We start from the raw sequence: 16,401 nt of genomic DNA on the forward strand, positions 1-16,401 counted from the left end.
TATTTTAGATATGTAATCCTCCATGTTAAAAGTGCAAGCGAGAGGAAAAAAGAAACGATCTTGCTGCTTGTTGTCACTTCTTCTGCAGCCGAGTAGTCGAAAGAAAGATCACTAGCGCCCTCTACCACCAGGAAGCGGGAGTCATTTAATGACTCATATTTGACACACGCAGCTACGGTATATATTAATAAAACATAGCTGCTCACTGTTCTTTTTAGCATATTCAATAGCTTGGAGCTTAAATCCTACTGAATGGCTCTTAATCTTCTTCCCTTTATGCCATTTCAAATGATTGAAATCAGCCTCCTCCATTTTGAAAATGATGACAGGTGAAGTGTCACTCGTGACGTGACGAGTTTGACCCAGTGGAAATTCTAGACATGCGCTAATAAAAATAATATTTTGCGAAACGAGTTTGAGCCGGCAGTAATTCTAGGTAGGCGCATACTATATACCCGGCGGCAATTCCAGGAAATACGGTAAGTCCGGTCGGGGGTTTATTTTGAAACAAAGTGACCTGATTATATAAAAGCCACAAAGCAGTTGATGATCAAACTAAATATGAAAATTAATAGCGTGACTAATCTGCAACTAAACATGCTTCAATGTGACCATTTTTTGTGATGGACCGCATGAGTCGACTCGCTATTTTTGACGGGAAATAAGCACCCGTGGGCCACTTGATTAGGTACACGGCACCGCGTAATAAAATGCTAAAAATGTGGTTTCTGCAAGGATAATAACGCCACTCTTGAGAGGTGCCGTGTGTATTTGTTCATGGTGCTTGTCCAAGACACTGAAAGCATTTAGAAACAATTCTACCACAATGTCAAACAGGCATGGTTAAAAAACAACCACACTGAACCCGGACATGCGCCCCGCAAATGTTTATGAGACTATATATATATATATTTGTTGGGGAGGGGCGGGAGTTGCTCACCCGTGAAATTCTCCAAGTCTTTTTCCTCCAAAGACGACAGCGTGTCGTCGTCCCCGTCGAGAGAGGCGTCGCTCTCAGAGTTCTGATGGGCCAGAGGATGACCCCCCTTGATGGACTGCTGTCCTTTCAGGATGTCTTCTTCTGATGCTGGGGGGGGGGGGGGGAGAATAATGAGCTTCAGAACAAGAAAAAATCACAGTCCATATAGTTAGCTTATTTACCCACGGATGAGTTTAAAAAAAATCTAACATTTCTTTAAAAGAAGAACATGGGGAGCCATGGTGAAAGGAAGAATACGTTAATTATCTTGCTATTTGTACTTTTAATCCTAACACATTTTAGTAAGGGGGCCGATATTATTGCTATTGTTTTACCGAAGCCAAAATGGATTTAAATCACTGTATGATAACATTTAAGAGTGGCTTGAAAGAGATAATAGTGATTCCCAGTATAAATGAACATTGTAAATAGGCAGATTATAAGTGTTTAATACCTCATTATTAACCTAATTATAAACAATCATTGAACATATCTTAAAAGATGGTGAATTTTGACCTAATATAAATGAAAACTGTAAGAAGCAGTTCATAACTAATAATGGTTTACTGAGCGTTGGTAACATTAATAACCTACTTATAAACAATTATTAACAATTGCTTAAAATACGTAATAGTATCACCAAACTAAGCTTGAAAATGTTGGTTTATCAAGCGTTGATAACCTCATTATTAACCTAATTATAAACAATAAATGAGTAGTTCCACATATCTAATAGTGATCACCAAACTAATGTCAACAAAATTGTAAAAAGGCCGCTCATAACTGTTAATGTTTACTAAACATTTATAACCTAACTATAAACAATCATTGAACATATCTTAAAATACTTAATAGTGATTTTTGACCAAATATAAATGAAAATTGTAAGAAGCAGTTCATAACTAATAATGGTTTACTGAGCGTTGGTAACATTAATAACCTACCTATAAACAATTATTAACAGTAGCTTAAAATAGTTTATTAAGCGTTGATAACCTCATTATTAACCTAATTATAAACAATAATTGAGAGTAGTTTCAAATATCTAATAGTGATCACCAAACTAATGTCAACAAAATTAAAATAGGCAGATCATAAGCGTTTAATACCTCATTATTAACCTAATTATAAACAATCATTGAACATATCTTAAAAAAAATTTGATTTTTGACCTAATATAAATGAAAATTGTAAGAAGCAGTTCATAACTAATAATGGTTTACTGAGCGTTGGTAACATTAATAACCTACTTATAAACAATTATTAACAATTGCTTAAAATACTTAATAGTATCACCAAACTAAGCTTGAAAATGTTAGTTTATTAAGCGTTGATAACCTCATTATAAACCTAATTATAAAAAATAAATGAGTAGTTCCACATATCTAATAGTGATCACCAAACTAATGTCAACAAAATTGTAAAAAGGCCGCTCATAACTGTTAATGTTTACTAAACATTTATAACCTAACTATAAACAATCATTGAACATATCTTAAAATACTTAATAGTGATTTTTGACCAAATATAAATGAAAATTGTAAGAAGCACTTCATAACTAATAATGGTTTACTGAGCGTTGGTAACATCAATAACCTACCTATAAACAATTATTAACAGTAGCTTAAAATAGTTTATTAAGCGTTGATAACCTCATTATTAACCTAATTATAAACAATAACTGAGAGTAGTTTCAAATATCTAATAGTGATGACCAAACTAATGTCAACAAAATTAAAATAGGCAGATCATAAGCGTTTAATACCTCATTATTAACCTAATTATAAACAATCATTGAACATATCTTAAAAAAATTGTGATTTTTGACCAAATATAAATGAAAATTGTAAGAAGCAGTTCATAACTAATAATGGTTTACTGAGCGTTGGTAACATTAATAACCTACTTATAAACAATTATTAACAGTAGCTTAAAATACTTAATAGTATCACCAAACTAAGCTTGAAAATGTTGGTTTATCAAGCGTTGATAACCTCATTATTAACCTAATTATAAACAATAAATGAGTAGTTCCACATATCTAATAGTGATCACCAAACTAATGTCAACAAAATTGTAAAAAGGCCGCTCATAACTGTTAATGTTTACTAAACATTTATAACCTAACTATAAACAATCATTGAACATATCTTAAAATACTTAATAGTGATTTTTGACCAAATATAAATGAAAATTGTAAGAAGCAGTTCATAACTAATAATGGTTTACTGAGCGTTGGTAACATTAATAACCTACCTATAAACAATTATTAACAGTAGCTTAAAATAGTTTATTAAGCGTTGATAACCTCATTATTAACCTAATTATAAACAATAACTGAGAGTAGTTTCAAATATCTAATAGTGATCACCAAACTAATGTCAACAAAATTAAAATAGGCAGATCATAAGCGTTTAAAACCTCATTATTAACCTAATTATAAACAATCATTGAACATATCTTAAAAAAATTGTGATTTTTGACCTAATATAAATGAAAATTGTAAGAAGCAGTTCATAACTAATAATGGTTTACTGAGCGTTGGTAACATTAATAACCTACTTATAAACAATTATTAACAATTGCTTAAAATACTTAATAGTATCACCAAACGAAGCTTGAAAATGTTAGTTTATTAAGCGTTGATAACCTCATTATTAACCTAATTATAAACAATAACTGAGAGTAGTTTCAAATATCTAATAGTGATCACCAAACTAATGTCAACAAAATTAAAATAGGCAGATCATAAGCATTTAATACCTCATTATTAACCTAATTATAAACAATCATAAAAAGTATCTTAAAATACTCAATGGTGATTTTTGACCAAATATAAATGAAAATTGTAAGAAGCAGTTCATAACTAATAATGGTTTAATGAGCGTTGGTAACATTAATAACCTACTTATAAACAATTATTAACAGTAGCTTAAAATACTTAATAGTATCACCAAACTAAGCTTTAAAATGTTAGTTTACTACGTGTTGATAAAATCATTATTAACTTAATTATAAACAATAATTGACAGTAGTTTCTGATACTTAATAGTGATCATCACCAAGCTAATGTAAACACAAATTGTAATGGAAATAATAGAATAGATTAGAATAGAATAGAATAGAAAGTACTTTACTGATCCCTGGGGGAAATTCAGCACCACAGTTCACTCACAATAGAAAATAAACACTTAAGTATGTTTTACATGTGAATAATATAAATGCAGTCTATTATACAGCATTATTCACATGTGAATAACATAAATACAGTTTATTATACAGCATTATTCACATATGAATAACATAAATACAGTCTATTATACAGCATTATTCACATGTGAATAATATAAATACATTCATTTATACAGCATTATTCACATGTGAATAACATAAAAACAGTCATTTATACAGCATTATTTACATGTGAATATCCATCCATCCATTTTCTACCGCTTATTCCCTTTTGGGGTCGCGGGGGGCGCTGGCGCCTATCTCAGCTACAATCGGGCGGAAGGCGGGGTACACCCTATAAAGTCTATTATAAAGTATTATTTACATGTAAGTAACATAAATACAGTCTATTATACAGCATTATTCACATGTGAATAACATAAATACAGTCATTTATACAGCATTATTCACATGTGAATATAAATTGTCTATTATAAAGTATTATTACATGTAATTAACATAAATACAGTCTATTATACAGCATTATTCACATGTGAATAACATAAATACAGTCATTTATACAGCATTATTCACATGTGAATATAAATTGTCTATTATAAAGTATTATTACATGTAATTAACATAAATACAGTCTATTATACAGCATTATTCACATGTGAATAATATAGTCTATTATAAAGTATTATTTACATGTAATTAACATAAATACAGTCTATTATACAGCATTATTCACATGTGAATAACATAAATACAGTCATTTATACAGCACTATTCACATGTGAATATAAATAGTCTATTATAAAGTATTATTACATGTAATTAACATAAATACAGTCTATTATACAGCATTATTCACATGTGAATAATATAAATAGTCTATTATAAAGTATTATTTACATGTAATTAACATAAATACAGTCTATTATACAGCATTATTCACATGTGAATAATATAAATAGTCTATTATAAAGTATTATTTACATGTACTTTACATAAATACAGTCTATTATACAGCATTATTCACATGTGAATAATATAAATAGTCTATTATAAAGTATTATTTACATGTACTTTACATAAATACAGTCCACTATACAGCATTATTCACATGTGAATAACATAAATACAGTCTATTATAAAGTATTATTTACATGTAATTAACATAAATACAGTCTATTATACAGCATTATTCACATGTGAATAACATAAATACAGTCATTTATACAGCATTATTCACATGTGAATATAAATAGTTTATTATAAAGTATTATTACATGTAATTAACATAAATACAGTCTATTATACAGCATTATTCACATATGAATAATATAGTCTATTATATAGTATAATTTACATGTAATTAACATAATACAGTCCACTATACAGCATTATTCACATGTGAATAATACAGTTTATTATATAGTATTATTTACATGTAATTAATAAAGTCTATTATACAGCATTATTCACAATGTGAATAGTATAAATATGTTATATATTTACAGTACATGTACAGTCAAAAGGAACGTATGCATAATACAGTCTAACAAGTGGCTTATAACTGTTAATTAATGGTTTACTAAGTTTGAATAAAATCATTATTAACCTACTTCCAAACAATTACCATTAAAAGAGTATCTTTAAACACAAATATAAACAAAAGCGACTTAAACCAGTTAATGTTTTACTAAGTATAAAAAACATCAGCATACCAGACACGATTACATGTGAAAAAAAGTTGTAAAATGGTTCAAATTCCTGAATAAAGTTCTTTGTCGCCGGCTAAATTGCTAAAAGCTCGTTTTTTTTTTAAAGCAGCTGATTCGCTTATGTTTTTACTCGTGTTTGTTGTTTTCTTTATGGTGACTTTTGCAGTATGTGGTCATGTTTTGGAAAGCAGATTTATAGTAGCTATAAAAACATGAGGGGCGACGAACAAGCTTATTAAAATAAAAATTCAACGACTGAGCGGCGTATTCTAGAATTCGGGAGTGCTGCTGGCTGGTCACAGCAAACGCCCGCTCCTACAATATCAGGGGTGTCCAAAGTGCGGCCCGGGGGCCATTTTTTAACGGCCCCACGGCGCATTTTAAGAATACAATTGAAAAAAATTCAAAACATAAAAAGTGGTATAAAAGGGTAAACGAGTGAAATGTAACAAGAAAATGTTGCAATGTTTACTCTAATAACACAAAGTTACCATGCAGGCTGTTTCTTTCTTTAAAAAATAATAATGAATCAAAATCAATGTCATTATGAATTATTGACCTATTCAAGGCTCCAATTACGTCACGTTAAATTTTCATCTTTGAGATATTTTTGGGGTAAAATGTTGCATATTTTGTGTTTGCCATATAAAAACTGAGCTGTTTTTTAAAGAAGGGCCTAAAATGAACAAATTAAAAACATAAACAACAATAAAACTTATAGTTGAAAGGATATATCTGAAGTTGATTTCGAGATTATTGTGCTAAAAGTAAACGGTAAAAAAAAAAGTATAATTTATTTTCTAACACTTTAATGAGTAGGACACTTGGATCCCAAATTATTTTAGTGTGATTTGTTTTTAAGTGTCATTGCTCAAAAAATAATAATGAATCAAAATCCAAAATTAAGGCTCCAATTATTATATAATCTCAAATATTCCACCTAAAAAAGTTATTGGGTGAAAATATTGGATATTTTGTGTTTTTTCCATTTGTTTTTTCTAATGTTGATCTAGAGCAGGGGTCACCAACCTTTTTGAAACCAAGAGCTACTTCTTGGGTACTGATTAATGCCAAGGGCTACCAGTTTGATACACACTGATAAATTGCCAGAAATAGCCAATTTGCTCAATTTAACTTTAATAAATAAATCTATATTTATATAAAAAAATGGGTATTTCTGTCTGTCATTCCGTCGTACATTTTTTTTCCATTTACGGAAGGTTTTTTGGAGAGAATAAAATATGAAAAAAACACTTAATTGAATGGTTTAAAAGAGGAGAAAACACGGGGAAAAAAAAGGAAAATTAAAATCTAAAACATAGTTTATCTTCATTTCGACTCCTTAAAATTCAAAATTCAACGGAAAAAATGAAGACAAAAACTAGCTAATTCGAAACTTTTTGAAAAAATTGAAAAAATAATTTATGGAACATCATTAGTAATTTTTCCTGATTAAGATTAATTTCAGAATTTTGATGACATGTTTTAAATAGGTTAAAATCCAATCTGCACTTTATTAGAATATATAACAAATTGGACCAAGCTATATTTTTAACGAAGACAAATCATTATTTCTTCTAGATTTTCCAGGATAAATTTTTTAAAAATAAATTCAAAAGACGTTGAAATAAGATTTAAATTTGATTTGACAGATTTTCTAGATTTGCCCTAATAATTTTTTTGAATTTTAATCATAATAAGTTTGAAGAAATAATTCACAAATATTATTCATCGAAAAAACAGAAGCTAAAATGAAGAATTAAATTAAAATGTATTTATCCTTTACAATAAAAAATAATAATAATTGAACAAAGAAGAGGAAGGAATTTGAAAGGTTAAAAGGTATATGTGTTTAAAAATCCTAAAATCATTTATAAGGTTGTATTTTTTCCCAAAAAATGTCTTTCTAAACGTTATAAAAAGCAAAGTAAAAAAAAAAAAAAGAATTTATTTAAACAAGTGAAGACCAAGTCTTTAAAATATTTTCTTGGATTTTCAAATTCTATTTGAGTTTTGTCTCTCTTAGAATGAAAAATGTCGAGCAAAGCGAAACCAGCTTGCTAGTAAATAAATACAATTTAAAAAATACAGGCAGCTCACTGGTAAGTGCTGCTATTTGAGCTATTTTTAGAACAGGCCGGCGGGCGACCTGCGTTGGTGACCCCTGGTCTAGAGATTTAAAACTTGCATAATAATAAAAAATAATAATGCTGAATAATGACACATTTTTAATATTTTTTTGGACCAAAACCCTTTGGGGTCATAACTGAGTGGAGGGCTAAATGTATATTTTTTATAGATATATTGTATTGGTTTTTAAAATAAAAATTATGAAAATGGCCCCCGCTTGCTCTGATTTTTCAGTGTGCGGCCCTCAGTGGAAAAAGTTTGGACACCCCTGTACAACAAGAACATGACTCTGCCTTCCGGAGGAGAGAAAAAAAAAAGTGCAACGTAACACAAACACGCTTTTGTAAACAGCCGCCATGATGCCGCTGCTCCCGTAAACCTCGCCGTGTTGCCTCTAATGCGGCCGGGCGGGGAACACATAAACGCCGTTTTCTTGTCCTCAAGCACCACCTCAAGTCAACTTCCTTTGGCAAAAAAAAAAAACAACACACAAAAAAAGAAAAAACTCAACATAATCCACAGCTGGCGGTGCGCTTTGAAGACCTTAGAAAAAAAAAAAAATCTCTTGTCATGGAAAATATGCGGCTGACTGATATTTAGAATGGTCTTCCTGTAATTAAGCCCCCCCTGGAGGATTCCTTAGTTAGCGGCGCTGAAATTACTACCAGCGCCCCTAATATGTACCACATGACACCGCCTTCACGCCCGGGCCGGTGGGTACCGGGTGCTGGGCCGTGTGTTTGTGGGGGGGGGGGGGGGGGGGGAGTGGCCAAAGAGGAGGAAAAGAAAATACAAACAGAGATGGATTTCAAGTTTGAGGCTTTTTCACATCAACAAAGTGAATCGGCGTGAAAATACTGCAAGCTTCACTTCATGGGCTCTAGTTATTGCCACAAAACCCACTCTAGTTCAACTTTAAGACAGCATCCACTATGGACTGGACTCTCACACTATTATGTTAGATCCACTATGGTCTGGACTCTCACTATTATGTTAGATCCACTATGGACTGGACTCTCACTATTATGTTGGATCCACTATGGACTGGACTCTCACACTATTATGTTAGATCCACTATGGACTGGACTCTCACTATTATGTTAGATCCACTATGGACTTTACTCTCACACTATTATGTTAGATCCACTATGGACTGGACTCTCACTATTATGTTAGATCCACTATGGACTGGACTCTCACACTATTATGTTAGATCCACTATGGACTGGACTCTCACTATTATGTTGGATCCACTATGGACTGGACTCTCACACTATTATGTTAGATCCACTATGGACTGGACTCTCACTATTATGTTAGATCCACTATGGACTTTACTCTCACACTATTATGTTAGATCCACTATGGACTGGACTCTCACTATTATGTTAGATCCACTATGGACTGGACTCTCACTATTATGTTAGATCCACTATGGACTGGACTCTCACACTATTATGTTAGATCCACTATGGACTGGACTCTCACTATTATGTTAGATCCACTATGGACTGGACTCTCACTATTATGTTAGATCCACTATGGACTGGACTCTCACTATTATGTTAGATCCACTATGGACTGGACTCTCACTATTATGTTAGATCCACTATGGACTGGACTCTCACACTATTATGTTAGATCCACTATGGACTGGACTCTCACACTATTATGTTAGATCCACTATGGACTGGACTCTCACTATTATGTTGGATCCACTATGGACTGGACTCTCACTATTATGTTAGATCCACTATGGACTGGACTCTCACTATTATGTTAGATCCACTATGGACTTTACTCTCACACTATTATGTTAGATCCACTATGGACTGGACTCTCACTATTATGTTAGATCCACTATGGACTGGACTCTCACTATTATGTTAGATCCACTATGGACTGGACTCTCACTATTATGTTAGATCCACTATGGACTGGACTCTCACACTATTATGTTAGATCCACTATGGACTGGACTCTCACACTATTATGTTAGATCCACTATGGACTGGACTCTCACTATAATGTTAGATCCACTATGGACTGGACTCTCACTATTATGTTAGATCCACTATGGACTGGACTCTCACTATTATGTTAGATCCACTATGGACTGGACTCTCACTATTATGTTAGATCCACTATGGACTGGACTCTCACTATTATGTTAGATCCACTATGGACTGGACTCTCACCATTATGTTAGATCCACTATGGACTGGACTCTCACTATTATGTTAGATCCACTATGGACTGGACTCTCACTATTATGTTAGATCCACTATGGACTGGACTCTTACACTATTATGTTAGATCCACTATGGACTAGACTCTCACACTATAATGTTAGATCCACTATCGACTGGACTCTCACTATTATGTTAGATCCACTATGGACTAGACTCTCACACTATTATGTTAGATCCACTATCGACTAGACTCTCACTATTATGTTAGATCCACTATGGACTGGACTCACACTATTATGTTAGATCCACTATCGACTGGACTCTCACTATTATGTTAGATCCACTATGGACTGGACTCTCACACTATTATGTTAGATCCACTATAGACTAGACTCTCACATTATTATGTTAGATCCACTATCGACTAGACTCTCACTATTATGTTAGATCCACTATGGACTGGACTTTCACTATTATGTTAGATCCACTATGGACTGGACTCTCACTATTATGTAAGATCCACTATGGACTGGACTCTCACACTATTATGTTAGATCCACTATGGACTGGACTCTCACTATTATGTTAGATCCACTATGGACTGGACTCTCACTATTATGTAAGATCCACTATGGACTGGACTCTCACACTATTATGTTACAAACCCCGTTTCCATATGAGTTGGGTAATTGTGTTAGATGTAAATATAAACTGAATACAATGATTTGCAAATCCTTTTCAACCCATATTCAGTTGAATATGCTACAAAGACAACATATTTGATGTTCAAACTCATGAACTTTAATTTATTTTTGCAAATAATAATTAACTTAAAATTTCAAGGCTGCAACACGTGCCAAAGTAGTTGGGAAAGGGCATGTTCACCACTGTGTTACATCACCTTTTCTTTTAACAACACTCAATAAACGTTTGGGAACTGAGGAAACTAATTGTTGAAGCTTTGAAAGTGGAATTCTTTCCCATTCTTGTTTTATGTAGAGCTTCAGTCCTTCAACAGTCTGGGGTCTCCGCTGTCGTATTTTACGCTTCATAATGCGCCACACATTTTCCATTGGAGACAGGTCTGGACTGCAGGCGGGCCAGGAAAGTACCCACACTCTTTTTTTTACAAAGCCACGCTATTGTAAGACGTACTGATTGTGGATTGGCATTGTCTTGCTGAAATAAGCAGGGGCGTCCATGAAAAAGACGGCGCTTAGATGGCAGCATATGTTGCTCCAAAACCTGTATGTACCTTTCAGCATTAATGGTGCCTTCACAGATGTGTAAGTTACCCATGCCTTGGCCACTAATGCACCCCCATACCATCACACATGCTGGCTTTTCAACTTTGCGTCGATAACAGTCTGGATGGTTTGCTTCCCCTTTGGTCCAGATGACACGATGTCAAATATTTCCAAAAACCATTTGAAATGTAGACTCGTCAGACAAACAGAACACTTTTCCACTTTGCATCAGTCCATCTTAGATGATCTCGGGCCCAGAGAAGCCGGCGGTGTTTCTGGATGTTGTTGATAAATGGCTTTCGCTTTGCATAGTAGAGCTTTAACTTGCACTTACAGATGTAGCGACCAACTGTATTTAGTGACAGCGGTTTTCTGAAGTGTTCCTTAGCCCATGTGGTGATATCCTTTAGAGATTGATGTCTGTTTTTGATACAGTGCCGTCTGAAGGATCGAAGGTCACGGTCATTCAATGTTGGTTTCCGGCCATGCCGCTTAAATGGAGTGATTTCTCCAGATTCTCTGAACCTTTTGATGATATTATGGAGCGTAGATGTTGAAATCCCTAAATTTCTTTCAATTGCACTTTGAGAAACGTTGTTCTTAAACTGTTTGACTATTTGCTCACGCTAGGGGTGTAAAGGTACATGTATTTGCATTTAACCGTTTCTGTACAGGGGTTTCGGTTCGGCACGCGGGTGTACCAAACGAGTTTGTGAGTCTTCACAAGCTGCTCTGCTTTCTGCCTCTGTCTCAGCAGCAAGCATTGTCCCGCCCACACAACCATCTGATTGGTTACATACAAAGCCAATCATCGGTGCGTATTCAGAGCAATGTAACAGCCAATCAGCAGTGCGTATTCAGAGCGATGTAACAGCCAATCAGCAGTGCGTATTCAGAGCGCATGGAGTCACTGCTTCAGCGTCGAGCAGATACGTGTTTGGCAGGGGAGCAGCGGACTCTACCCAAATTATAAAAAACACTTCCCAGTCACAACTACTACTAACATCACCATGAGCCCGTTGACCTTCTAGAAACTCGCAGTCCTGGATTGAGGTGAAGGCTAATTAGCTTTTAGCGTAACGTTAGCTCATTTTGCTGTGTGTGTGTGTTAGTGTGTGTGTGTGTGTTAGGGGCAGCAAAGCCATGCCTGTCTGTCATTTCATTGAACTCCATGGTGTTCAGGGATGAAAAGTCTCTCCTATTGCTGTTGTACTATTTTTTCAGCTATAGTTACATTAATCAGTAATGTAGCAGCCTAGTTTTGAATGGCAGGGTCCCTGCAATCACATGTTGATAAAAATGTAACATTTACATGATAAAAATCAACTACAGGCTTCAAAAATGATGTAATAAATTAAGCATGATGAGTTGACTTGAAACTGTTTAATGTTGCACTTTTTATATGTAGAAGAAAAGTTTTGTCATTTTATTTAATCAAAGCAACAATTTGAGGCAGTTTAATGTGGATTAACGTGGGCAGAATTATTATAGTGTTCCCAGTGTTAAAAGGATAAAGCCGTTGTTTACAAATTTGGGAAATAAATAAGCAAAAAATGTATATTTTGTTGTTTTCTTACTCTACCGAAAATGAACCAAACCGAAGTACGTACCGAACCGAAGTTTTTGTGTACCGTTACACCCCTAGCTCACGCAGTTGTGGACAAAGGGGTGTACCTCGCCCCATCCTTTCTGGTGAAAGACTGAGCATTTTTTGGGAAGCTGTTTTTATACCCAATCATGGCACCCACCTGTTCCCAATTAGCCTGCACACCTCTGGGATGTTCCAAATAAGTGTTTGATGAGCATTCCTCAACTTTATCAGTATTTATTGCCACGTGTTGCTGGCATCAAATTTTAAAGTTAATGATTATTTGCAAAAAAAAAAATGTTTATGAGTTTGAACATCAAATATGTTGTCTTTGTAGCATATTCAACTGAATATGGCTTGAAAAGGATTTGCAAATCATTGTATTCCGTTTATATTTACATCAAACACAATTTCCCAACTCATATGAAAACATGTTGTGACCATGACTCTATATCATGTTTATGGAGCTTATTTACGACCGTGTCTGAAACAAACAACAACAAACACATTTAACATCGTACATTTCCAAAAGATACATTCCGATTATTTTGGCGAGGGCAAGGACGAGGCTTCATCTAAACGGAACGTCTCCACACATGAACTGTTTGCAAACATACACAGGAAGGAAGTTAAAAAAAATCTGACTGTGAAGCAGCATTATGTTGACATCCAAGCAACATTTTTACGGACGCCCCTGCTTATTTCAGCAAGACAATGCCAAGCCACGTGTTACAATATAATATAAATAATATAATTATTTGGCCCTCAAAAGCCTGGAAATAAGAAGTACGGCAACTTTTCTTACTAAATGTATTCTTTCTCTCTATTTTGGGAAGAAAACATATCTGTGCTCCATTTAATCTCAAATGATGTTCATTTAAATATTGGCTAATTATGCAAAAATATATTCTCAAACCATTTTTAAGTAGAAATAGATACTAATAATGATTTCAAAGCAAGTTAGCCATCAAATTGTAAAAATAGCAATAGATTTGATGGTAAAATCTTTTTTGGTTTTTACAGCATTTTTCTCAAAATTATTATTATTTTTTTTTTAACTTTTTTTGCTGTAATAAACTTTGGTGCCGTTTTGGCATTTACAGTAATACGCCGAAAAATATACACCTCTTGATTTGTGGTAAAACAAAAACAAAAAAAAACAAACTAGCAGATCAGGTGTAAAAATTTTACTGTAAAATTGCAGTCTTTTTATTTACAGTAAAAAAAACAAAGGCAAATTTTACAGTAAAATTCTGGAAACTGAGCTGCCTTTTTTTTCCATAAAAACAGCAGTACTGTTTTTCTATTTACAGTAATACGCACTACATTTTAAGGTAAAAGTATTGCAACTTTTAGTTTAAAAAAAATCTACTAATAAAACTGTACTTGTTTTGCTGTAATAAGCTGTGGTGCCGTTTTGGCATTTACAGTAATACATGGAAAAATCTACACTTGTTGATTTGCGGTAAAAAACAAACAAAGTAGCAGCTCAGGTGCCAAAATTTTACTGTAAATGTTGTTTTATTTACAGTAAAAAAAACAAATGTAAATTTTACAGTAAAATTCTGGCAAATGAGCTGCCTTTTTTTTAACCATAAGAACAGCAGAACTGTTTTTCCATTTACAGTAATATACACTACATTTTGAGGTGAAAATATTGCAACTTACAATATTTTGTTTTACATTTTAGTTTTTTAAAAATCTACTAATAAAACTGTACTTTTTTTACTGTAATAAACTGTGGTGCCGTTTTGGCATTTACAGTAATACGCCGAAAAATATACAACTCTTGATTTGTGGTAAAACAAAAACAAAAAAACAAACTAGCAGATCAGGTGCCAAAATTTTACTGTAAAATTGCAGTCTTTTTATTTACAGTAAAAAAATCAAAGGCAAATTTTACAGTAAAATTCTGGCAACTGAGCTGCATTTTTCCCCCATAAAAACAACAGTACTGTGTTTCTATTTACAGTAATATGCACTACATTTTGAGGTGAAAATATTGCAACATACTATATATTTTTTTACATTTAATTTTTTAAAAATCTACTAATAAAACTGTACTTTTTTTACTGTAATAAACTGTGGTGCCGTTTTGGCATTTACAGTAATACGCAAAAAAATATACAACTCTTGACTTGTGGTAAGACAAAAACAAAAAAACAAACTAGCAGATCAGGTGTCAAAATTTGACTGTAAAATTGCAGTCTTTTTATTTACAGTAAAAAAACAAAAGCAAATTTTACAGTAAAATTCTTGCAACTGAGCTGCCTTTTTTGTTCATAAAAACAGCAGTACTGTTTTTCCATTTAGAGTAATACGCACTACATTTTAAGGTAAAATTATTGCAACTTTTAGTTTTAAAAAAAATCTAATAAAACTGTACTTGTTTTGCTGTAATAAGCTGTGGTGCCGTTTTGGCATTTACAGTAATACATGGAAAAATCTACACTTGTTGATTTGCGGTAAAAAAACAAACGAAGTAACAGCTCAGGTGCCAAAATTTTACTGTAAATGTTTTATTTACAGTAAAAAAACAAATGTAAATTTTACAGTAAAATTCTGGCAAATGAGCTGCCTTTTTTTTTTAACCATAAGAACAGCAGAACTGTTTTTCCATTTACAGTAATATACACTACATTTTGAGGTGAAAATATTGCAGCTTACAATATTTTGTTTTACATTTTAGTTTTTAAAAAATCTACTAATAAAACTGTACTTTTTTTACTGTAATAAACTGTGGTGCCGTTTTGGGATTTACAGTAATACGCCAAAAAATATACACCTCTTGATTTGTGGTAAAACAAAAACAAAGAAACAAACTAGCAGATCAGGTGTCAAAATTTTACTGTAAAATTGCAGTCTTTTTATTTACAGTAAAAAAAACAAATGTAAATTTTACAGTAAAATTCTGGCAACTGAGCTGCATTTTTCCCCCATAAAAACAACAGTACTGTGTTTCTATTTACAGTAATATGCACTACATTTTGAGGTGAAAATATTGCAACTTACTATATATTTTTTTACATTTAATTTTTTAAAAATCTACTAATAAAACTGTACTTTTTTTACTGTAATAAACTGTGGTGCCGTTTTGGCATTTACAGCAATACGCAAAAAAATATACAACTCTTGACTTGTGGTAAAACAAAAACAAAAAAACAAACTAGCAGATCAGGTGTCAAAATTTTACTGTAAAATTGCAGTCTTTTTATTTACAGTAAAAAAACAAAAGCAAATTTTACAGTAAAATTCTTGCAACTGAGCTGCCTTTTTTTTCCATAAAAACAGCAGTATTGTTTTTCCATTTACAGTAATATGCACTACATTTTTAAGGTGAAATTATTGCAACTTACCATATTTT

General features: G+C 32.9%; 1 protein-coding gene across 1 annotated transcript in view; it reads right to left on the bottom strand.

Annotated features, from left to right (window-relative positions):
• Positions 1-16,401, bottom strand: part of lrba (LPS-responsive vesicle trafficking, beach and anchor containing) — a 971,728-nt gene that overhangs the window by 339,603 nt on the left and 615,724 nt on the right. Inside the window, exon 39 of the mRNA XM_061881243.1 lies at positions 941-1,087. Within this exon, the coding sequence (XP_061737227.1) occupies positions 941-1,087 (147 nt within the window). The remainder of the gene's footprint in view (positions 1-940; positions 1,088-16,401) is intronic.

This window comes from Nerophis ophidion, linkage group LG20 (assembly GCF_033978795.1).
Source record: "Nerophis ophidion isolate RoL-2023_Sa linkage group LG20, RoL_Noph_v1.0, whole genome shotgun sequence".
Classification (NCBI taxonomy): Eukaryota; Metazoa; Chordata; class Actinopteri; order Syngnathiformes; family Syngnathidae; genus Nerophis; species Nerophis ophidion.